The sequence below is a fragment of the Anabrus simplex genome, chromosome 3 (genome assembly GCF_040414725.1).
Source record: "Anabrus simplex isolate iqAnaSimp1 chromosome 3, ASM4041472v1, whole genome shotgun sequence".
NCBI classification, from domain to species: Eukaryota; Metazoa; Arthropoda; class Insecta; order Orthoptera; family Tettigoniidae; genus Anabrus; species Anabrus simplex.
Window position 1 is genome coordinate 229,672,000 of NC_090267.1, and position 25,163 is coordinate 229,697,162.

A 25,163-nucleotide genomic window follows, 5' to 3' on the forward strand; every position below is an offset into this window, starting at 1 on the left:
CAATGCCAACCCCAAATATCTTGGAGTTGCTCTCGATCGAACGCTATCATACAGCAAACATCTAACCAACCTAGCAGCCAAATTAAGGTCACGCAACATCATCCACAAGCTTGCTGGCTCCACATGTAGAGCTTCTGCATCTACTTTGCGTACTTCAGCTATGGCATTGGTGCTTTCCACAGCCGAGTACTGTTCTTCAGTTTGGATCAACAGCTCTCATACTAAAAAGGTGGACTCGGTCTTGAATGAAACAATGCGTGTCATAAGTGGCACAGTAAAATCTACTCCTCTTTTCTGGTTGCCAGTGCTCAGCCACATAGAACCTCCTAGAATTAGAAGATTGAACTGTTGTATGTCCGGCGCTCCCGTCTCGCACCGCCAGCCAGCTGCACGCGCGCCTGTGTATCATTCTGCTAGCTTCGACGCGCAGCCCTCAGTGCGCGTGCCTGACCATCGAGTGTACTATAAATAGGAGCTCCCTACCTGCTCAATTGCCCACTTGCCCCGGTGTCCAGCTCCAGAATACACCCTACGTCGAGCACGGAGGCTACTCCTCTTGAAAATGTGCTTCGACCAGGTGGACTGAATTTCTGGCAGTACGAGGTTTCACCTCTGGTCACCGCTCCCTTACCTGTTTCCGCTGCCTATGTTCCGTAATTCTTTTACAAGCCATTTTCATTCCCTAAGTTATGCAAGCTCCCTTAGTTTCGCTAGGTGGAATTTCTTCAATCAATTGAACTTGCTTTTAGGAATTCAGGCACTTCTACAAACAAGGACTCTCATGAACATTTATGTTAGTGTGCCAGATAGTTCTCGACTATCAACGTGTCAATTCACAAAGACTATCTTTTCAAGATAGAAGTGTATATAAAGACTGTAAACCTGTACATATTGTATAAAGACAGACTTTTCTCAAGATTCAATATTCCTTTTTTGCTTCAAAATAAATTTCAGTTATTTGTGTAAATATCATAAAGTGAAGCAATAAAAGTTGTGTTTTGTAAACTTCATCCTTGGTTACAACACAACTCTATGGCGACGAGGTAAACAAGCAGCAAACTACAATTCTTCGGTCCCAGTTGCCAACTCTATAGCGACGAGGTAAACACGAAACCAACACTACAATTCCACGGGCCCAGTTGTCAACTCTACGGCGACGTGCTAAACAACAACGACACTCCAACCAGTTCTGACACACAGCTTACCTTACTCTTGCTTGCACGCATCTCGCAATGGCTACTGCGGAACAACTCGCTACGGTCTTCCAAGCCTTACAGCAGCAACAACAACAGTTTATGCAACAACAACAGGCAGCATTAATTCAGGCTATTCAAGCTATTTCTGTATCTACACAGCCATCAGCTATTCCTCCGTTCTCTGCTTTTGATCCAGCTAAGGAAGACTGGTCAGTTTATTTAGCCCGCTTGCAACAGCATCTCATCTGCCATTCTGTCACAGACGATCAACGCCGCCGCGCACTATTTCTTAGTTCGGTTGGCAATGCTACGTGTGAATTACTACGTAAATTAAGTCCAGAAGAACACTTATCTGAGGTACCCTTCACGCAGCTCTTGGCCCGTCTCACGGAACACTATGCCAAAGCTCCTCACATAGTGGCTGCTCGCTATAAATTTTTTCAGAGCAGAAAGCAACCCCATCAGACACATACTGAATGGATAACTGAATTGCGTGGTCTAGCTAAACCCTGCCAGTTCATCTGCTCCAAGGACGGTTGTGGTTCATCCTACACTGATTCTCTCATTCGGGACATGATAATTTTACATACTCCTGACGACAAAATACGTTTTGACGCTGTCAAGCAGAGTAACCCTTCTTTAGAAGACGTCCAGCGTATTGCTACGGTTTATGAGCTTACTACCAAGACTGCCGCAGCCATAGCTTCTCCACACGAAGTTGCACAAGTCTCGCCTCAGGCCCGCAAGTCCTCTGCTACAGTGAACCGTACGGATAAGGCGCTCTCCACCAAGCATTCTCGCCAGGTTCCCTCTCGTAATGCTCCACGGAAGCCCAATTCTACAAGCACCTCGAAACTCCTGCCTTCCTGCCGAGGTTGTTTCAAGCATCATGAACGTCGTGACTGTCGTTTTTTCAAAGCTACTTGTGAACGATGTAATAAACTTGGCCACATTCAGACTGTCTGTCAAAGTTCGCTCCGCCCTGCTAAGACTACTGCAGCGCGCCGGAAGCATATACAGCCCCGCCAAGACATGGAAATTGATCAGATCAATCTTATTCTTCCCACAAAGGATTCTCACAAAATCATCATTCCTCTCTCATTCTCTGATCGATCTGTCGATTTTCAATTAGACACTGGATCACCTGTCTCTATTATTAACCTGACTACCTACCACGACTTAGGTTCACCTTCATGCTCTCCAGCTGACATCCAGCTAGTGACATTTAACAAGAAGAAAATTGACATCAAAGGTCAAATCAAGCTTCAGGCTAGTTATAAAGGAATTCAGAAGGCCATTCCTCTTCTCGTAGTTAACAACTACACTGCATCAAACATTATGGGCATGGATCTATTTAACTTATTTGGTTTCCAGATACATGACAACATTAACGTCGTATCTACATTGCATCCTACTTCTGACGTTACCGCTCTCCTAGCGCAGTTTCCTGAAGTCTTCGACTCTCAGCTCGGACCAGCAAAAGACTATACAGCTCACATACAGCTGAAATCCGGAGCTAAGCCTCGCTTCCTCAAGGCACGTCCAGTACCCCTAGCACTTCAAGACCAGGTCACGAAAGAATTAGAAAGATGGATACAAACTGGAATTGTTGTACCAGTTACTTCTAGTCAATGGGCTACTCCACTCGTGGTAATCAAGAAACCTGATGGTAATGTTCGACTTTGTGGTGATTTTCGATCTACAGTCAACGCACAACTCGACACAGATATCTTTCCTATTCCACGTCCAGAAGACTTATTCCGTCGTCTCTCTGGTGGACAATTCTTCTCTCGAGTTGATCTTAAAGAAGCATATCTCCAGCTACTTTTAGACGAAGAATCTAAGAAATTTCTCACACTCAACACTCCTCTCGGACTGCTCCAGCTCCAGCGGCTCCCATTCGGTGTTTCATCCTCCGCGGCTATTTTTCAGCGCTATTTGGCTCAACTCACCGCCTCCATTCCCGGTTGTGCTAACTACCTGGATGATATTATTGTTACTGGAAAAGATCATCAGGAACATCTAACCAATCTACGCCTCCTTCTCCAGAAATTGAAAGACAATGGCCTACGAGCGAATCTCGCTAAATGTACCTTCTTTCAGCCTCAAGTTCACTACCTAGGACATATACTTGATAAGAATGGAATTCGTCCTAGTACACAGAATGTCTCAGCGATAGTAAACATGCCAGCACCTCAGAACCTCAAGCAGCTTCAGTCCTTCATAGGCAAAGCGAACTATTATAATAAGTTCATTCCACGCTTCGCTACAGTGGCAGCTCCATTAAACGCTCTACGTAAAAAAGGTGTTAAGTTTCAGTGGACTCCGCAATGCCAACAGGCATGGAAAACAATCAACAACGCCTTAATTCAAGCTATACAACTCACTCATTTTCAGCCCGACAAGATCATCACGCTAGCTACTGACGCTTCAGACTACGGTGTCGGTGCCGTTCTCTCCCAGAAGGATCGTCATGGACAAGAACGCCCCATCGCCTTCGCTTCGAAAACACTTAATGACCATCAACGTCGATACTCACAGATAGAGAAAGAAGCTTTAGCCATCATCTTTGGTATTCGCCGTTTCAATGAATATCTCTATGGCAACCATTTCCTGATCATTACCGATCATAAGCCTCTCGTACACTTATTCCATCCTGGTAATAAGATCCCAGAACAAAGCAACTCGCCCGTCAACACTGCTACTGGCCCGGTATTGATGCCGCCATCGAAAAGCTAATACGTCATTGTGAGCAATGTCAAACGAATCAGAACGCCCCGTCTTCTGATCTTGCTTCATGGCCTCCTGCTACTACTCCATGGGAACGAGTTCACATTGATTTCGCAGGTCCTTTCCTCAATTCCATGTGGTTAATAGTCATCGATTCACTGTCAAACTTTCCATATGTCGTGGATATGCATTCGACTACTACAACCGAAGCTACCATTCGTGCTCTCCAGAAAATCTTTACTACAGAAGGTTTACCGCAAGTACTCATTTCGGACAACGGACCTCAATTTACAGCTACTGCTTTTCAGAACTTTTGTACACATAATGGCATTCGTCATATCCTAGCACCACCTTTTCACCCTCAATCTAATGGTGAAGCTGAACGCTTCGTACAAACATTTAAAAGAAGTATGAAGAAAGCTGTCTCTTCAGGCTTAACTAAAGACCAAGCCTTGCTCCAACTCTTAAACAACTACAGAACTCTACCCGGCGCTGATAATATCACTCCTGCACAGAAGCTCCATGGACGACCTCACAGAACTTTACTTTCTCTGTTACAGCCTCTTCCAGCCCAGCATAAGACCTCACCAACGAAGTTCTCCCTCAACGACAAGGTCTACACCAGGACATTCAAATCCAACCCACTCTGGATACCTGGAGTCATCTGCAGATCTTTGGGTCATCGTCTCTACGAGATACAGACTACGGAGAAACGTATCTGCCGCCATCAAGATCAGATACGTCTGCGCTACCGCCCCTGTCCAGCTATTGATGCTATTGCTAAACCTGATAAATCTATTGCTGAACGCGCCTTAGATCATTTAATAACAATGGGTTCCTTTCAGGACGAGACAGCGCCACTCCGCCCAGTTCCAGCTCCGGACAATACAACAGCGACCTCAGCAGCTCCGCCCCAGCATCGCAGTCGCCGCCAGCGCCGCCGCCGTTTCACGCCGTACCGGCGCATTTAGGAGGGGAGGGTGTTGTATGTCCGGCGCTCCCGTCTCGCACCGCCAGCCAGCTGCACGCGCGCCTGTGTATCATTCTGCTAGCTTCGACGCGCAGCCCTCAGTGCGCGTGCCTGACCATCGAGTGTACTATAAATAGGAGCTCCCTACCTGCTCAATTGCCCACTTGCCCCGGTGTCCAGCTCCAGAATACACCCTACGTCGAGCACGGAGGCTACTCCTCTTGAAAATGTGCTTCGACCAGGTGGACTGAATTTCTGGCAGTACGAGGTTTCACCTCTGGTCACCGCTCCCTTACCTGTTTCCGCTGCCTATGTTCCGTAATTCTTTTACAAGCCATTTTCATTCCCTAAGTTATGCAAGCTCCCTTAGTTTCGCTAGGTGGAATTTCTTCAATCAATTGAACTTGCTTTTAGGAATTCAGGCACTTCTACAAACAAGGACTCTCATGAACATTTATGTTAGTGTGCCAGATAGTTCTCGACTATCAACGTGTCAATTCACAAAGACTATCTTTTCAAGATAGAAGTGTATATAAAGACTGTAAACCTGTACATATTGTATAAAGACAGACTTTTCTCAAGATTCAATATTCCTTTTTTGCTTCAAAATAAATTTCAGTTATTTGTGTAAATATCATAAAGTGAAGCAATAAAAGTTGTGTTTTGTAAACTTCATCCTTGGTTACAACATGAACAACTTGTATAGAGAATACAATAAGATATTAACCAATCCTGATCTCCCTGTCCATAAAGATGTTAACGCCAGATTCAGTCGCCTCAAATCAAGATCTCCTCCTATTCAAACAGCACAGGAACTTGTTAGGAGGGATATCAATCCAAAAACTGATTGGCAACAAGAATGGAACAGCGTAGCTCCGATTCAATGGCAGACACTGTTCAATTATAAGAATCTTCCAGCTGGCTTTGATTTGCCCTGCAAGACATGGGTAGCCCTCAACAGAGTACGTACTAACCACGGGAGATGTGGATCAATGTTGTTTAAATGGGGTATGAGATCATCTCCAGCCTGTGACTGTGGTGCAGTTAAGCAGACCATCAACCATATTGTCACCAAATGCATTGGAAGGGCATTCGCTGGATCCAGCCAGGACTTTGTGGTGGCTTCTTCTGAGGCCATACAATGGCTAGAGAACTTGGATCTAACTCTTTGAACCCTTTTGCTTGCACGATTGTTTTCAATGTTATGTGTTTATCTTGTAATTATGTATATAATATTTTGTGCTGTATATTTAATCTTTGTATTGTTTTGTGTACGTTACCATACGCTAATAATAATAATAATAATAATAATAATAATAATAATAATGATAGTAGGATGGGAGAGGGTGAAGCCTGGTGCTGGCACATAGCCTAATCCTGTCGAATAGCACAAAGGGGTCTGCTCAAGGCTTTACATCTCTATCTGACAGATGAATCACCAACCACGTCACATGCCCTCACTCCATATGAGCACTGCAGAGAGGGTTGGAATTTAATCCAGGCTTCTGGCACACAATCTAGTTATTAGAAATTGTATGCCACAACCTCCCCTACCCTGCTGACAAACATTCTGAGACCGTCTACTGGGGTTACTTTGCTCCTTGGGGATTAACTTTGCACCATTTCGGGAAAAAGTTCCGAAATGGAATGGAATGAATCACAGCATGATATTTCCACTCTCGGTCAATAGAGTGCATCAGCAGCGTACACGGGAAGGTAAATTATCTTCAGATTTTAAGGTTGACTGATCTGTCTGTAGTTTCTGTGCAAATTCGGTTGTGAACTAATTATCCGTGTGAAAAATCTGTTTATAGGGACATTCCCAATAGGAATACTGTGGTAAGTACAATCATTCATAACACAGAAAGCTTTTCTAATGCCGTAAATGTTTTTATATTTATGAACATACGATCCATTATAACCTAATTATTATCACGACATGTATATTTTGCCGCCATGAGGGTTTACTTTGCACCACAACAGAAGTGGAGCAAAGTATCCCCAGCAATGTCTGGCCGCACGGTGTACGGTGCAACGCATCCGCTGTCACCCGGCGGCCCTGGGTTCAATTTCCGGCCAGGTCAGGAGTTTTTAATTGTAATGATTAATCCCTCTGGCCTGGGGATTGGGTGTTTGTGTCGTCCTTAATGTTCCTTTCCTCACATTCAACACATTACACTTCCGCCATTTACATAATACACGCAGTTTCCCCACATATGGTGCCAGTAGGGGCAAAAGATCTTCATAGATCAACGCCCCAAACAAATAGCATTTTTCTTAATTCCCAGTGGTACTTCAAGACCTTTAATGAATGTAACAACTATTTTTTTCTTTTTTTTTTAAGATGCCTCACAATGTACCGAAGGAAGTTGGGGGCAAGAAGATATGCTGTCTATTCGGCTGAAACACTACAAGAATGTCTGACAGCAAGAAGAAATGAAACCATGTCACAAAGAAAGGCTTCATTACATTACGGAATCCCACGCAGGACTTAAAAATGTTCACTCTCGGTTACCTGGGCCTCCAACGATATTTACAAAAGCATCTTGATTAATAAATTTCATGATGTTCCGTATTGATATCTATAGTATGTCATAGAAAGAAAGAGATCCACCTTATCAATACTAAATTTAATAATGTTTTTTAAAATAGGACCGGTTTCGACTTATCACAAGTCATCCTCAGCTGTCATTTACATACACATTAGAATACATGTTTTAACAGTTGTATCTTACAAATAAACATGTCATGTTTGATAGACATTAGGTAGTATGTCTAGAAGTGAAATTCTGCTTCTTACATCTAAGTTTAGAGGATCAAGAATATTAAAAAGATATCTATCTTTAACACATTAAAAGAATTATAACACATGATAAAATTTGTTGTTTACACCTGATCTTGAATATAGCATTAACGTTCAAGTTTTACTAGTAATAGTTCTTTAAAAGGACTTTCATACTGCGTTGTTTTTAGTCGACTAAACATGCTTAAATGTAGCCGCATGTGCCTATACAGTATACTTTTTATTAGGCTTAGACTTTGTCAAAATGAGTAATGTGAATTCGAAGTTGAAATTACAATAACAAAGTGAAATGCGTTTGAAATAATAGTAAGCTAGGTAATTGTAACCTCTGTTGAATGACTCCTGCAATTATATGCTATTTAAAATACATTTCATGCAAAGAAGACATTAGCACACTTCAATATACAAAAGTTGAAAGGTATAAGACAATCATATACGTTTTGTGAAATTCATATGAAGTATTGTTCTTTCTTCATGCGTATGTGTCAATTTCAAATGGGGTAGTATACTTTATATAAACTTTGTCAAATTAAATAATGTGAATCTGAATTTGAGATTGCGTTGAGAAATGAAATGCCAGGTAATTAAAACCTGTACTGAATGACCTCTTCAAATATATACTGTGTAAAATACATTAAATGCAACATAAGACAATGGTACATTTCAATATGCAAGTTAAAAGGTAAGAGGCAGTCCTGTAAATTTGTAAATCTTCATATGAAGTACTGTTCTTCACGTGTACATGCCAAGTTCAAATGGGGCACTATTGGCCACTATTTGCTAAAGTCCAATCACTATAAACTTATATTGTCTTGTTAAATATACAGATTGAAGATGAATGTGCTGCTGGGGTTATGAAAGCTGTTGTTGTAGGTGGTTCTTTTTCGGTCTATGATACTTGCTAACTATCTGTAAAAAGTAAATGAAATCAATTAGAAGCGTATTAGAATGTTAAAGTGTTAAACTTGTGTGTGTGTGTGTATTGTAGAGATTACTTACTGTCGTGAGATGATTGGGAAGTGTATCGCTTGGCAGCTTGGCATGTAATATATCGTGAACTTGTGGTATTAGTGTCTGTTGTCGTGAGGGGAATGGAGGGGTGGGGAAGGGGAGTTGCTAACTGTGTAGAGGTGGAGTTAGTCGTGTCTTTCTCCTGCGCTGTGGATTGCGCGTGGTGTTGTTTATTGACTGTTCTCAGATAATAGTTTTTTATAAAAGGGATGATTTTATTAAATAAAATATTGGTTTTATCTGTTATTTCATTAATATTATAATTAGGGTTGGCATATTGGTCTACTGTTATATATAGTTCTTCAGTAATATTGAGTAAGGGTCCTTTGGGGTTTGTGCTTAATATTATCATATCATTATTTATATTAGTAAAGTTATGTTTGTAATCGACCATGTGCTGTCCTATTGCCGAAAAATGGTTGTGTTTTATGGCATTGACGTGTTCGTTGTATCTGATAGTAAAGTTTCTGCCTGTATGTCCTATGTAGCTTGTTAGGCAGTTATTGCATCGGATACGGTAAACTCCAGAACGAAGGTATTTGTTGTTATTGTTTATAGTTTTTGTGTTATGTATGATGATGTTGCTGTTATGTGTAGTCCTGTAGGCTATTTCAAGGTTATGTTTTTTGAAAATGTTGGTTAACGAGTATATGTGCGTGTTATTAAATGTAAAGGTTGCGTAGTTTTTCTTAGGTTTGTCCATTTTTGATAATTTAGTTTTGGGTTTTGATTTGAATTTATGGATGATTGAATTGACTGTATCTTTCTTGTATCCATTTTTTCTTGCCATTTCTTGGATTAAATGTATCTCTTCATTAAAATCTGTTTTTGAAAGCGGTATGTTAAAGGCTCTATAAACCATACTGTAATATGCTGCATTTTTATGGGAGCTAGGATGAATGGAATCTGTTGCTATTGTATTTATTGTATGGGTGGGCTTGCGATAAATTTTGAAAGATAAATGATTGTCTTGTCTAGTAATGGTCAAATCGAGATAGTTCAGTTTGCAGTTGTTTTCTGATTCTTTTGTAAACTGTATATGTGGGTCTATGGTGTTTAATTTGTCTAACAAAGTGTTTAAAAAACATTATTAAATTTAGTATTGATAAGGTGGATCTCTTTCTTTCTATGACATTTACAAAAGCAGACGAAGACTCATTTGCAGCCTATGTGGAGATTTATTATCCAGAACTGCCTTGAGCGTACTGGAATGAAGGTAAAAAAGTTCAAAGGAAACATGCCAGGGAACGACTGGATGAAAGGTTTCTTGAAGAGAAACCCACAGTCAAATCTTAGATTCGCAGCAAATATTAAAAGAAAAAGAGCAACATTGGACAGAGATACAATTGTTAATTATTTTGAGAATTTTTAACCAGTTGTAGATGATGTTCCAATGGAAAATCTGTACAATTATGATGAAACAAACTTAATGGACAATCCGGGTCATTGTGCATCGTGGGGCAAATTATCCTGAGAATATTTGTAACTCTTCAAAGAGTTCTACTTCCATCATGATGTGTGGTAATGCTGCTGGAGAACTCATTCCGACGTATGTAGTCTATAGGTCTCAACATATGTGGTCAACATGGACAGAAAATGGTCCAAAAACTCTGTCGTTACAATCATACCACCTCAGGATTCAGCTACATTTGAGGATTGGTTATTTTCTTTAGTGCCACCTAAACTAAAGAAACAGAGTGGTAAAAAAGTGCTTATCAGAGACAACTTAAACTCTCATATTTCTCTCAGAGTTTTGCAACGATGCCGTGAAGAGAATATTTATTTTGTGTGCCTACCTCCCAATAGCACGGATATGATACAACCTCTTGATGTAGCCTTCTTCCATCCTCTGAAGGTAGCATGGAGGAGACTATTAAACTGGAAAGAGACATCAGAAGGTTTACAACAATCAGTCCTTCCAAAGGATACTTTCCGAAGACTTTTGAAAGTGCTGATGGAAGCCATTTCCAGCAAAGCGACTGAAACTTTGAAGTCTGGATTTCGTAAGTGTGGGATATATACTTTTAATGCATCTGAGGTGTTGGAAAGAATCCCTTCTCCTGGAGGTTTTCGGGAAGCTGGGGATGCATCATTTCTTGAACACCTTCAGGTAAAAAGGGGAGAGAGTACCGATCGAAAGGTTGCTAAGAAACGGAGAAAATGACTTGATGTTCCAGATGGAAAGAGCATTCCTCATGAAGATATCATTGATAAGTTTGCAGCTGTAAATGGTAACACCCAGGAAAGTGCAGCTTCTTCTTTAAGACCACTGTCTAAAATGAAGACAAAAACAGTCATTACAAGTAGTGATGAAAAGTCAACTGATAAAATGTCACTGCACTCCAGCTCCTCAGACTTAGGAATGGCTGAGTTTCAGGCACAAGTTTTGCATGAAGCTGAAGAGAAACTCGAAGGGGAAGCAGACCATCTGAATTACATGGAATTTGAACGAGCTGTTGGTGTCCACGTGGTCTTTTTTTATGATAATGAGTTATATCCAGGAATTATAATTTACTGTATTGATAAGGGAGCAACAATTAGTGCAATGTCTCGTTCTTGGAAATCTTGGAAATGACCATCCTGAAAAGACAAGATTTTCTATGAATGGGATGATATTATTGGTGGAATAAAACTGCCAAAAATGGTTTCAAAGAGGGGATATTTTTCTGTTCCAGAACTTGACTGTCTTTGGTGATCAAGGGTCCGTAAAGTGGTAATACAATATTAGGTTTCAATGACTCTTATTGTGATAGTTCATTAATTATTTTCTATATGAAGTATCATTATCAGAATCATTCTTATATTATACTTTTTTAATTTGGTAAATGCTGTTGTTATGGGCTCTGTTTCTTATTTTCCGTACCCTGATTGAAATACTTCGGTGCAATGTGATACGCTATGGTGGGTAACTTGACACCACTCGCTGAAAGCCGTTGGAAAGAGCATTAGTTTTTAAAGTGGAGCATTTTACCCCACAAAAAGAGTACTTCCGTTCTATGTATGAAGTTTAATCAGCCACACATTCATCACTACCAGGGCACCCGTGCTGCTCCGCAGCATTATTTTGGATTATTAGAATTAAAAAATAACGACATTATGTAATAGTTTATAACATTTATTTCAGAACACTTCCTTCCAGACAATGTTCGCTGTGCGTCAACCCTTAGGTTTAATTTCTATTTACACATCTTTAAATGTTTTCGCTCGGGATAAAGCAAAATACAATTGTCCGTAGCTAAAAATAGGATCAGGCAAATAGATTCCAACTCAATGAAGCATTTGACCCTGAGCTTTGTTGATCATAATACAAAACGCTAATGTAAGAGGAAATTGCCATTGTTTAAAAGATAAGGGCATTGTAGTGTCAGATGGTGACAAATCTATGTGAAGTAGTAGTATTCGCTCCCCACTGTTTACACCAGTTAGAACTTCTAAATCTATGATATCATCATACATTTTTCTAACTATTAGCCCCGTCCCGTTCAGTATGGTAATCCCTTAGTTGCATTGAAATTCCTCAGGAGCATTATAACAGCACATTCTTTCAAATTCAGCACATGAGGAGGTAGACGACTCATCTCAAGGCTGTTCAAAAATTCAATGGGAAACTGCAAAATTTCACTTTCTTCTTCAGTTACCAATGTATTCACACTCGTGTAAGATCATGAAGTTCCTGGAAGTAGATCTGAAACTACCCTATTAATTTCATGGCAATGTTCATTTTTCGGTGCAAGAATTGCAGTTGTGGAGAGATTGAAGGTGTCATGAGAGGATGAAAATAAATTTTTGCCATAAATTTCAGTGATTATCGAAGAAGGCAAGTGAATAAAGTTCTCATCATTAGAAGGGTATTCACCATTACCAATTTTCCAGAGGAAGTCTGCAAATTCACAATCATCCGCCTTAGCTCGCATATTCTTGTGAAGTTTAAAAAAATTTGAAAAGTGGCCACAGAGGTGAAAACCTAATTGAATTTTGTACTATAGCAGCTCTTGATGCATGAGGAACAGGTAATACTTGTCAAAAATTTCCTCCTAGTATGATAATTTTTCCACCAACAGGTACTTCATTACCCTTGATATCTTTCAGTAACCGGTCTATACACATTAAAGAATGTTTGTTTGCCATGGGTGCTTCATCCTAAATGATGAGCTTAGCAGAATGAATAATATCAGCCTCTTTGCTGTTCACATTCAAACCTGATACAGATATGTTCATGTAAATTTAGAGGTAATTTAAATCTGCTGTGAACTGTACGACCATGAGGAAGCAACATAGCAGCAATTCCAGTCCATGCTACAGAAATGACTTGTATTCCTAAATTAATCCAACTGTGGATTAAACACCGATACACAAAAGTCTTTCCAATACCGCCTGGTCCATCCAAAAAGTATGCCTTGCAGTCACTTGTAGATGCATCATTATTCAGGAGTAACTGAAGAATTTCGTCAATAATAACCCGTTATTCTTCATTAGCTATAGCCCTCATCTGTGTAAGTTCACCAACTTAGACTCCCTCCCGAGTTTCCTCTTCATTTTCAGGGGGATCCTCAATCTTAGGTAAATCGAAAAACGAAACAAAAAAAACATGTAATTTTAGTGTAGTGGAAATGTCTTGCATAGCTAATTGGTAAGCTATTTTGGGTGTGTATGATTTAAGGATATCTTCAGACATAGCCTCTTTGAAGACATTCCGTAAATTTGAAGCATTTGAAGGTGAATGAAATTTGCATATGTAGACAATAACTGTCGAAGCTGATACAGCATTTGAAAGGAAGAGGCCACTTCTAGACCACGTTGCCAACCGTAAAGACTTCAACTCCTCAACAATCATGGCCACCAGGCGGACTTTTTATCAGAAACTAGATTGACAGAGTCATGTTACAGTATAAAGACAACAACAACAAGAACAACAGACTTCTCCGTAGCCATGGTGGTTAACGGGCAGCGCCGTGTTTTGAATTCAGAAGTTATAATCCGATGTCGACAAAATATTTTCATAAATTCCTCTTAATCCCATGAAACACGCGATAATGAACACCAATAATAATTATGATCACAGGTCACATTCAACATATTCTACTATGTTTGCATGTTAGGTAGCCCTTAAAAAAGTGCTGTCTATAGCAGAAGCAGTTCTTACAACAGTTACTGGAAGCAATATCTGACCTTTACACGTTGGTATCTGTAGATGTTCCATATAGCATGGCAACTAGTTAAAGAGCGAACAGTGTTGGAGTAAGCACACATCCTTGTTTCAATCCATGAATGATTGGAAATGGATCAGAGATAATATTTTGATGTTTGATTTGCCCAGACATATTATGAAGAGCCTTGACCAGTATGTTTTTTCGACCAGGTCAGGAATGGAATGAATGAAGCCCCCATCTAGAAGCAAGGATAGGAACTGTGCCGACTACTGTCTTGCCTCTGCTTTGTCCAGCACAAATCTCACTTTAACTGACCAGGATTTGAACCACGAAACCCAGTAATAAGACGCAGGTGCGTTGTTGCCTGAGCCAAAGAAGCTCACTCCATTCCTACTATCACATACCACATAATTCATTTCATCTCACATTCTAAATTATGGCTGCTAGTGGAAAGTAATTTATGAATGGCAAAGTTTAGATGCCAATGCACACCAAAAAGAATTCATATTTCATATTGTTTTACAAAAATTTTCATATTTCACGAAAATCTCCACATTGCTTCATATTTTGTAAGATTTAAACATTTTCTCTCCATTAATATTCCATTAACAATAAAAAATTTCTTTATTGTCACTTTTCCTACATTGATAGAGAACTAAATAATGGAAACTTGCAATATTTTAATGAATAATTTGTTATATTTGTTTTGATTTTTGATTTATAGTTTTGACTCTCAGTCAAGCAATTGTGTGCGACTTGCACAGAAGGAATTTCGCAGTAAAAAATTGAAAGGAGACCTAGCATGCATACAGGTACATTTTGCCAGAGTACCTACATTATTATAATTGAGACGTAAGAAACAAAGAAATTTCCACTGCTGACTTCAGTCCACTATGTAGAAGGCCTGACGGAAGGACTGGCTCAAGTTCCAAGGGCACCTGAAAAAGCAGCTTCTGCAAAATTGCCTTTACTGCTGGAAAACAATCCAACATACAGCATTATCCTTCAAATAACTAAGTTGCTTGAAGATAAGAGCAGTGAAATATCCAGCAAATATTAAGCTACTAAATATAGCGTGATACAAATATGCTCTCATTACATCACATGATGTGGAGCAATCTTTTCTTTTTTTATTGTACAAAACAATACAAGTATTTACAGACAGAAGATTCAACCTTTTGCCAGAAAATACTGAAAAGCTACTTGTATCATATATAATTCACATTAAAGAGCTAATACCTGAATACACTAGGAAGGTAGAATAGAATATTGTAATTACAGTCAATATTAACAAACTAAACCACACCCAGACGACTGGAGTGGGACATTAATAATGATGATGATTAACTAACTAGTAGTCCAGGCCCACAGTGTAGGAGGCAACACGTCCGCCTGTCACCCGGTGGCCCCGGTTCGATTCCCGGCCGGGTCAGGAGTTTTAAATTGTAAATGATTAATATCCCTGGCCTGGGGACTGGGTGTTTGTGTCGTCCATAACGTTCCTTTCCTCACATTCAAACTTTACACTTGCGCCATTTACAAAATACACGCAGGTTCCTCACATATGGTGCAAGTAGGGGCAAAAGATCTTTCTACGTCGATGCCCCAAACAAATAGCGTTTTTTTTAACTAGTAAGAAGCGTTTTATTTTTTTTATCAATATAAGTAGAATACTTACCCCTTAATGTGTTCATTTAAATTCAATAAAAAAATTAAAAATTACAGATGCAGAGAACAAGAATAAAATTACCACCCTTCTTAAGAATCACACATTTTCAACTGAAATGATGCACAGAAGGCCTGTAAAGATTTCAGACGAATTAAGAACACTGCAATCAGAATGAATGAAGAAGTACTGGGCAGATAAGAAAAATCAAACAGTACAACTTTCAAAGAAAAAGTGTACATGAAAGACTCAAGTGGTCGAATGTGGCCAATAAAGTTAATAAATTAATAATAATAATAATAATAATAATAATAATAATAATAATAATAATAATAATAATAATAATAATAATTTCATAGTTTCACATTTATCTTAAATAAATTTCATGTTTTTGCAAGATTTTCTTCACATAAATGAGAAAAGTGCACAAGAGATACATGTGAGAAAGTACAAAATGGGTTTTACTCCATAATGAAGAAAGATATCCTAGTGTATTGTGAAAATGTTCTACTGAATAATAAAAATAGCCACATAATTGCAAGTAAAATGAGAGTTTCCCCTCTCCTATAAAATATGGTGTGACTGACTTGTGAAGTATTAGAACGACACCATCAGTATGAAGTATACAACTCCTTCAGATTGTTAAGTTCTTACCAATTCGCTGAACCACTTTGACACCATATTTCCTGACAAGTGCATTCTGACTTTCACGATATTTGCTCGCTAAAATCCATCTGAGAAGTGTAGGAGCATGAGGAAGGAGATCTTCCCTCTTTCCATGTTTGAGGATACATGCGATGGCTGCCAGAGCACCACATTGTGCAAACACTTCCTCCTCAGGAGACCCAATACACTGCAAGATACAAAATTATATCAAACGTTACATTCTCATAGTATTTAAGACTTTCTTTTTTATATATATATATATAAAACTGGCTTTACATCACACAACAGATAGGTCTTATGGCAATAATGGGATAGGAAAGGGCTAGGAGTGGGAAGGAAGTGGCCGTGGCCTTAATTAAGGTACAGCCCCAGCATTTGCCTGGTGTAAAAATGGGAAATAATGGAAACCGTCTTCAGAGCTGCCGACAGTGAGGCTCTAATCCACTATCTCCCGAATGCAAGCTCACAGTTGCGCGCCCCTATTTACGACTTTCGAACTCAAAACTACATACTACAGACACACTTCTCCGTGATTTGTAGTCAAATCATCTGACTATCAGATATGTAGAAAACTAGCATTAGTAACTGTGCAAATCATAAATTTTTAGTTGTTGGAACATTAGCTTAATTATGTGCATAATGAACGGGAATGCCATGCCGACATTCTCCGCCCAAAGTATTTCTGGGACACGCAAGCTAACACCCGTCTAGGTGATATGAAACTACCACTGTATGCACAGGCAACGGATATGACGGTGAGTCATGCGGCTGATCGCTGCTCTGAGCTTGCCAAGGACAAATTATGTCACAATAGAACCTTCTATACGTTCTATGTCACTATCTCTTGAATGAAACATGAAATCAAATTTCTGACTACGCCATCATGTAGCCCAGCATTAAATATGGTGATGTACCAAGTTTCAAGAAGATCGGCAGCAAGACAGCCAAGTAATTAGAAGTTAGACTTATATGAATTTTGAAGTCCGTGGTCCGAGCTCCACATATAAAAGAATGCCACGAGGTCGGTAGTAAATCAGTATCTTCGTGTCGTCCCAGCTATGGGACTTTGATTCTACATCATTACTCTGCCCGGCGAAACGCCGATGTTCAACCCGTAAAGTATGAATGCTCAGTAAATTTTCTAAGTCCGAGGTGTGAACCTCAAATTCTAAATTTCAAGTGTGAGAAGAGGTGTTTAAAATATTACAAGTCATTTATAATGATTGACTAACATTTAACTGTAACGCGAGTGCAATAGAATTTATCTCATAAAAGTAACGCTCATTCTACGAACAAATATTCGCGTAGTGACTCGTGAGAACTTAGTTCTTTTTCTGACAGATTGTGCTTCGTACGAAAACTTAGTTGTTCTCTTAAAGACTGTGCCTTAAAATTATTTCATTTGAATAACACTCCAAATGTGCACTTACAAAACTGTGCTTTATTTTCTGCAAAACCGTGCCCTATCATATACGAACTGATTGTGCCCCAGTGTTGAAACTTCGCCTCTTCGCCTTAACTTCATGACTGTGCTCAGTGAAAAACTTTATTTCCGTAGGAACTGTGCTCTTTATGGCTGTGTTTCCGTGTGGAAACTTAATTTCTTTTCGTACTTCTAAAGAATATTCTAAATGAAAGAACTGTGTTAATTTTGAATTACTATTCTGAATGAAAAAACTGTATTAATTTCGAATGACTATTCTCAATGAAAGAACTGTGTTAATTTTATGAGATTGTGCTTTGAAAGACTATGCTTTAGGAAACTTCGAAAGACGGTGTATTGAGAAAGGACTTTAGTTTCTTTCATTCGATTTTGTCTTAGCGATCGTTCTTATTTTACGAACAGTGCAGTAGTATGTTAATGGGACTGTACTTCATTATGACACTTGTCATACTTTCAAGTGTTCTATAAAACGACGTCTCAATGACATTATTTGATTTTCATTAGACTCTGCTTAGAAAAAAAGTTTTAAAGTGATAGAGAAGGTTACAAAATGTGTTATTCACATTAGTCCATCAATTTCTTTTTTTTCCAACGAATGAATCAGACAGTTATTATTTCAATTGTGAACAATGTTAATTTACCTTTCGTCGTAGATTGTAAAACTGATTTAATCCCTTCGATAAAAGGATCACTTGAAACTTATTTGTGTGTGCTAAAGTTTACGAACAGTGGAACTCGTTACTTGTATGAACAGTGTTACGCAATTATCTCCAGTGCAGTGCTGTAAGGAAGTCATTCAGATTTCATTGACATTCTATTTGATGTTAGACACTTCTTTACTCCTTTCTTGGGAATTAAGTGGAATTCATTATTAACTATACATTCCACGCTGCACTTCACCTGCCGTCAGACTCCTTGGTTCGAGCCTCTACCAGAACTTTCAGAATCGTCGACCACCGAGGGATTACGCGGTTCCATGGTGCAGAGAGGTGTTCAATGGTGAGAGGAAGGAGCTCGCCATCACGGGACATACTCAATGCCGATACCGTAGGGATGGCGTCCTAATTTCCCAACCTGGACTCTGTAAATTCAGCTGTTCATCTATGACAAGGTGATATGATTTGTTCGTTTCTTTTGAATGAACATAAGTTCAAAACTATAAGAACTTATTGCACTACCCTCTCTCCGACATTTCCTAAGCATGGACCGTACACGCCCTGGCATCAAACCCATGCTCTGTACAGCCCCAGCATTTGACTGATGTGACAATGGAAAAATGGGGAATATTCATGGCTGCTGAGAGTGAGACCCACTAGTTATTCTATCCATCCACCCTTCAGCACAAGAAAGCTCCCATTCAATATGACACATGTTAAACATATAGCATGAACAGGAGCAGCAAGAAACAAATTATGGTATTTCAAAAACGAGTCTGACACTGCAGCATGAATAACACTGCCACTCATTAATATAGTCGAAAAAGGCTGGATAAAAGTGAAAAGAGGCTGTTCCTGAAGCTGTTTGTGTCATTCTTAGAACAATGAAGTTGGATGATGACAGAGAAACAAAAATATACATGACACTCACCCGGAAACAATACAGTATCTTAAGTAGCAAAATGCTATTGTTTGTTTATGTCGTTTGATAGTACACAATATAAGAATCAATTTCATGAAAACCAAAAGTGCCTAGCTTGAAAACTTGAGCATCTGTCGTAAGTTTAATGTTTAGACAGATTTTACACAATTATTTGTTGAGTACGCATAATGTGTATCAAAGGGCTTTTTAGAGACTTTCCAATGCACTGACAGTATTCTTCATGCTACTGTCATGTAATTCAAGGATCAGGCTAACTAATGGCGCTGAAAAAAGAATCCGCATTTATCACTGCAGTACATTTTACCTTCATCCAGTAAAATCTTGGTTTCCTCGAGAGCGTCACATATGGCTTTGGAATGATGTGGTACACTAGAACAAATAGTTAAATTATGAGTTCCTTGATGACAGAACATCATCTCATCAAAATGTCTTCAAAAAAAGTACACAGCGAGGCAAAGAAGAGCATGACAGCAATAAAAGCCACCTGATACACAGAACATTATGAGAAACTCAACACGTGAAACACAGAACACATCTACTGATTCCCCAAATCAAAACAATAACAAAATTGAAGATATCCAACCTCTCTGCAGCATCAACAACAAAATGGATAAATTGCTGGTATACAGAAGGAAAGTGAGGGAACAATGGCAAGGGTACTTCAAAAACATGTCAACTGAGGAATTCCCCCACACACCAATCCTAAATGCTAGTTCCATCAAAAGACCTACTAAACAAATCAATGTCAATAAAGGCAGGATTGCTTTGAAATAAATGAAGTCAGCAAAAGTCCCAGAGCTGGGTGCTCTCAAAGATGGGATGCAAAAGGCTGGTTAACACTGCAGCGTCACTATACTAATCTTAACAACAACAAAATAATACCACAGTGTACTAATTATGAACTCATTCAAATTACTGTGTCATTAATTAATCTTTGAAATCATTCTGGACAAACACATTTGACAGATCATCAAAATGACCAAAACTCAAGCTAGATTTGCAAAAAACTGCATTTCAACTGATATAATCTAGAGACTCCTAATTTAGGAACACTGCTTCAGCTCACTTATCTACAGGCTACCTTGATAAAGCATTTGATCGAATGCCACAAGACCTGCAATGACATGGTATCCTGGAGTATCTAGTCAGTTGGGTGCAGCTGCTTTACACTGTGCCAAAGTGCTACATCCAAGCTGTTGCCGGAGAACTCCACTCAACCACCAATTCTGTTTACTGTATCTTAATGAGTGATAAAACCCAAGAATGGAATGGTCAATTGGTGCAATATGAGCAGGAACTCAATGAAAAGAAATGTGAATATATGATAACAGAACTATAAGAAATTAGAACAATCCTAGGTGAAGATGAGGACCTTCCTTGAGTGACGAGGTTTAAATATCTTAAGTCTTTTTTTTTTTCCCAATTTGTTTTACGTCACACCGACCCATATAGGTCTTGTAGCGACGATGGAGTAGGAAAGGTCTAGGAGTGGGAAGGAAGCGGCCGTGGCCGAATTAAGGTAGAGCCCAAGCATTTTCCTGGTGTGAAAATGGGAAACCATGGAAAACCATGTTAAACCATGTTCAGGGCTGCCGACAGTGGGGTTCAAATCCTCTATCTCCCGGATGCAAGTTCACAGTTGCGTGCCTCCTACCGCACAGCCAACTCGCCTGATTTTCTTGACTCTACAACTGCCAATAATAATAATAATAATAATAATAATAATTTTGTTTGAGTCGTCAGTCCATAGACTGGTTCGATGCAGCTCTCCATGCCACCCTATCCTGTGCTAACCTTTTCATTTATAGGTAACTATTGCATCCTACAATTGCTTGTCATATTCATACCTTGGTCTACCCCTACCATTCTTACCACCTACATTTCCTTCAAAAACCAACTGAACAAGTCCTGGGTGTCTTAAGATGTGTCCTATAATTCTATGTCTTCTTCTCTTCAAATTTAGCCAAATCAATCTCCTCTCAACAATTCGACTCAGTATCTCTTCACTCGTGATTCGATCTATCCATCTCACCTTCACAATTTTTCTGTAATACCACATTTCAAAAGCGTCCATTCTCTTTCTTTCTGAGCTACTTACCGTCCATGTTTCACATCCATTCAATGCCACACTCCAGAACTTTTGACCAGCTTATACTTATCTCGAAGGCAGAAATGGACAGACACAGTTGAAAGTATGGACTTTACCCACTCAAGCACGGAAGCATGGAGCCTTCTGAAGAGATTGGGAGGAAGTGGATCAGTATGCAGAAAACCTTCAGGAGTAACACCTGACCAAATTGCTTCCCCACATCATTACCACATCATGAGTGCCTCCCGACAAGAAACATACCAAACATATCAGACGACAGCTTCGTGACTTGAAAAAGACAACATCTCCCTCATCTGAATATACACATCCCTTTACAGTTTTGGACATTGACATGGGATTGAAGGACCTCAAACCTTTTAAGTCACCTGGTTTCGGTGGCATCCATCCAGAATTTCTGTTTCATTTGGGAGGATATGCTAAGAAATGGTTGGCAGAGTTCTTTACTGACATCCTGCTGACTGGTCAACTTCCATTAGAGTTTAAGAAGGCAAAGATAATTTCTATTCTGAAACCTGGCAAACCCAGCAACAAGGTAGAAAGCTATCGACCCATTGCCCTTCTTAGCTGCTGCTATAAACTTTTTGAAAAGTTGATATATAACAGAATAAGTAGCGCAATCCTAGAGCATATTCCAGTTGAACAGGCAGGCTTCAGACCAGGACGTAGCTGCTGTGACCAAGTATTGTCTCTTACATCCTTCATTGAGGCAGGATATCAAATGAAGCTGAAAACATCTGTAGCATTTGTTGATCTTACTGCTGATGTTGACACTGTATGGAGGGAAGCCCATATATACAAATTTCTTCATATCATACCATGCAGAACAATGGCTCAACTGATTAACAACATGTTAAGTGATCGCAAGTTCCAAGTAATCACTGGAAGCAAGATAAGCAAGGAGAGGAAGCTAAACAACGGATTGCCCCAAGGATCAGTTCTCTCACCATTATTGTTCAACTTATATCTCTCTGACCTTCCTGACACTTCATCCAGAAAATTCTGCTATGCCGACGACTTGGCTCTAGCTGTACAAGATCAGGTAATGGAGACGACTGAAGAGATTCTGACCAAAGACCTGTCTTTACTGGAAAATTACTTCAAAATCTGGAGACTTCAACCCAGTACAAGTAAAACAGAAGTGTCTTGCTTTCATTTAAATAATAGTTTGGGGAACGTGAAACTGAATGTTAGTTTCAGAGAGAGAATTCTTTGTCATAACTGGAACCCAAAATACCTTGGTATCATCTTGGACTGTACACTATCCTTCAAACAACACCTCCTGAAGTTAGCACAAAAGTTGAAGTCTCGAAATAACATCCTTCATAAACTATGTGGAACTACCTGGAGATTCAGCAACCACTTTGCGATCTTCAGCCCTGGGTTTGGTGTATTCAAGTGCTGAGTATTGTGCACCTGTTTGGATGAACTGTCATCATACAAGGCTTGTTGACACCCAGCTCAATACCACAATGTGCATCATATCTGGTGCAATCACATCTACTCCAGTTCATTGGCTTCCACTGCTAACTGGCATAATGCCACCTGATCTATGACGATCTAATGCCCTTATGAAGGAATTCCACAAGATCTCAAGAAATCCTAGTGTACCCGTGAATAGTGACCTGCCACTTCTGAATCTTAATAGACTAAAATCACACAATCCAACTCTGCGTGATGCTGCTAACATGGATGCTAAGGATTTTAAATCTCTTGATGAGTGGAAAAGTAGATGGGAAGCAGCAACGGATGTGCACCTTCATACCTTCTTCTCAGGTCCCAGACTTCCAAGTGGATCCCACCTACCACGCAAGACCTGGACTGCCCTGAATAGAATCAGAACAGGACATGGCCGGTGCAGAGCCGCTCTCCATAAGTGGAAAAAGCCACCTAATCCACACTGTGACTGTGGAGCTCCATACCAGACTATTCGTCATATCGTCAGGGAATGTAAGATTCGAGCCTACCACGGTGATGAAGATGACTTCCTGCTGGTATCTCCAGATGCTGTACGTTGGATTTAAAAACTTGATATTCAATTGTGAAGCACAAATTACTTTGTTTCTCAGCTGTAAATATGTATATATATATATTACTGATTATGTCTGTATAAGCCATATGCTAAATAAATAATCCAGATGAAAGTTTTCAGAAACATCCAATTCTTATATCAATGTATGAAGTGAGCAAATTCCTTTTATTAAGAAAGCTCTTCCTTGCTTGAGCTAGTCTGCATTTTACGTCCTTCTTACATCTGCCATAATTAGTTATTTTACTACCCAAGTAACAATATTCATCTACTTCCTTTAAGACTTCATTTCCTAATCTAATATTACCTGCATCACCTGTCTTTGTTCGACTGCACTCCATTATTTTTGTTTTGGACTTATTTTCATCTTGTACTCCTTACCCAAGACTTCACCCATACCATTCAGCAATTTCTCGAGATCTTCTGCAGTCTCAGATAAAATAACAATATCATCAGCAAATCTCAAGGTTTTGATTTCCTCTCCCTGGATTGTGATTCCCTTTCCAAATTCTTTGATTTCCTTTACTGCCTGCTAGATGTGAAAAGTGAAATGGCAGGGGGAAGGGGGCCAGACTGCAGCCTTGCCTCACTCCTTTCTGGATTGCTGCTTCTTCTTCTTCAAAGCCCTCAATTCTAATCACTGCCGACTGATTTTTATACAGATTGTAGATAATTCTTCGTTCTCGGTATCTGATCCCAATCACCTTCAGAATCTGAAACAGCTTGGTTCAATCAACATTATCGAATGCCTTTTCTAAGTCTTTGAACGCCATTTACGTGGGCTTGTCCTTCTTAATTCGATCCTCTAAGATCAGACATAAAGTCAGGATTGCTTCACATGTTCCCGCATTTCTTCTGAAGCCAATATTGACTTCTCCCAACTCAGCTGCAACTTCTCTTTCCATTCTTCTGTAAATAATATGTGTTAAAATTTTGGAGGTATGAGATACCAAACTAATCGTGCGGTAGTTTTCACACTTGTCAGCACCGGCTTTCTTGAGAATAGGTACAACAACATTCTGCTGAAAAAAGTCATGGCACTTCTCCTGTCTCATACATCTTACACAATAGATGGAATAACCTTGCCATGCTGGTTTCTCCCACGGTAGTCAGTAATTCCAAGGGAATGTCATCAATTCCAGATGCCTTGTTCCTATTTAGGTCTCTCACAGCTCTGTCAAACTCTGCCTCAAAATTGGGACTCCCATTTTATCAGCATCCACAGCCTCTTCTTGATCCATAACCAAATCATCTACATTCTTACCTTAATACAACTGTTGGATATGTTCCTGCCATCTTTCTGCTTTGTCTTCTTTCCCTAGAAGTGGCTTTCCATCTGAGCTCTTAATATTCATACACCTAGATTTCCTTTCTCCAAAGGTTTCCTTGATTTTCCTGTATGCAGCATCTACCTTTCCAAGGACAATACAACCTTCAACATCCTTGCAGTTCTCCTTCAGCCATTCTTCCTTAGCTACCTTGCACTTTCTATCCACTTCATTCTTTAATCGCATCTATTCTTTTCTGCCCTCTTCATAATAATAATAATCGAAAGGCCAGAGCTACCATGTGCAGCCATTTTAATTGGACATGATCTGGCTGCCTGTTTGTCAATTTTGATGTTATTTTACTCTAGGCCTAGACTGCAGAATAAACTGAATCTCTCTTGGGCATCTAAGCCCGAGTTTTAAATTTTAATTAATTTTAAAGATGAAACAAATTATTAAAAGAAGGCAATGCACGAATTACTGCAGCCTACATAGAGGGCATAGAAGATGTGTCACCTATGATT

At 39.5% G+C, this 25,163-nt stretch overlaps 1 protein-coding gene across 1 annotated transcript in view; it reads right to left on the bottom strand.

Annotated features, from left to right (window-relative positions):
- Window positions 1-25,163, bottom strand: part of Tbcd (tubulin folding cofactor D) — a 278,977-nt gene that overhangs the window by 228,496 nt on the left and 25,318 nt on the right. Inside the window, exon 4 of the mRNA XM_068226641.1 lies at window positions 16,181-16,379. Coding sequence (XP_068082742.1) covers window positions 16,181-16,379 — 199 coding nt within the window. The remainder of the gene's footprint in view (window positions 1-16,180; window positions 16,380-25,163) is intronic.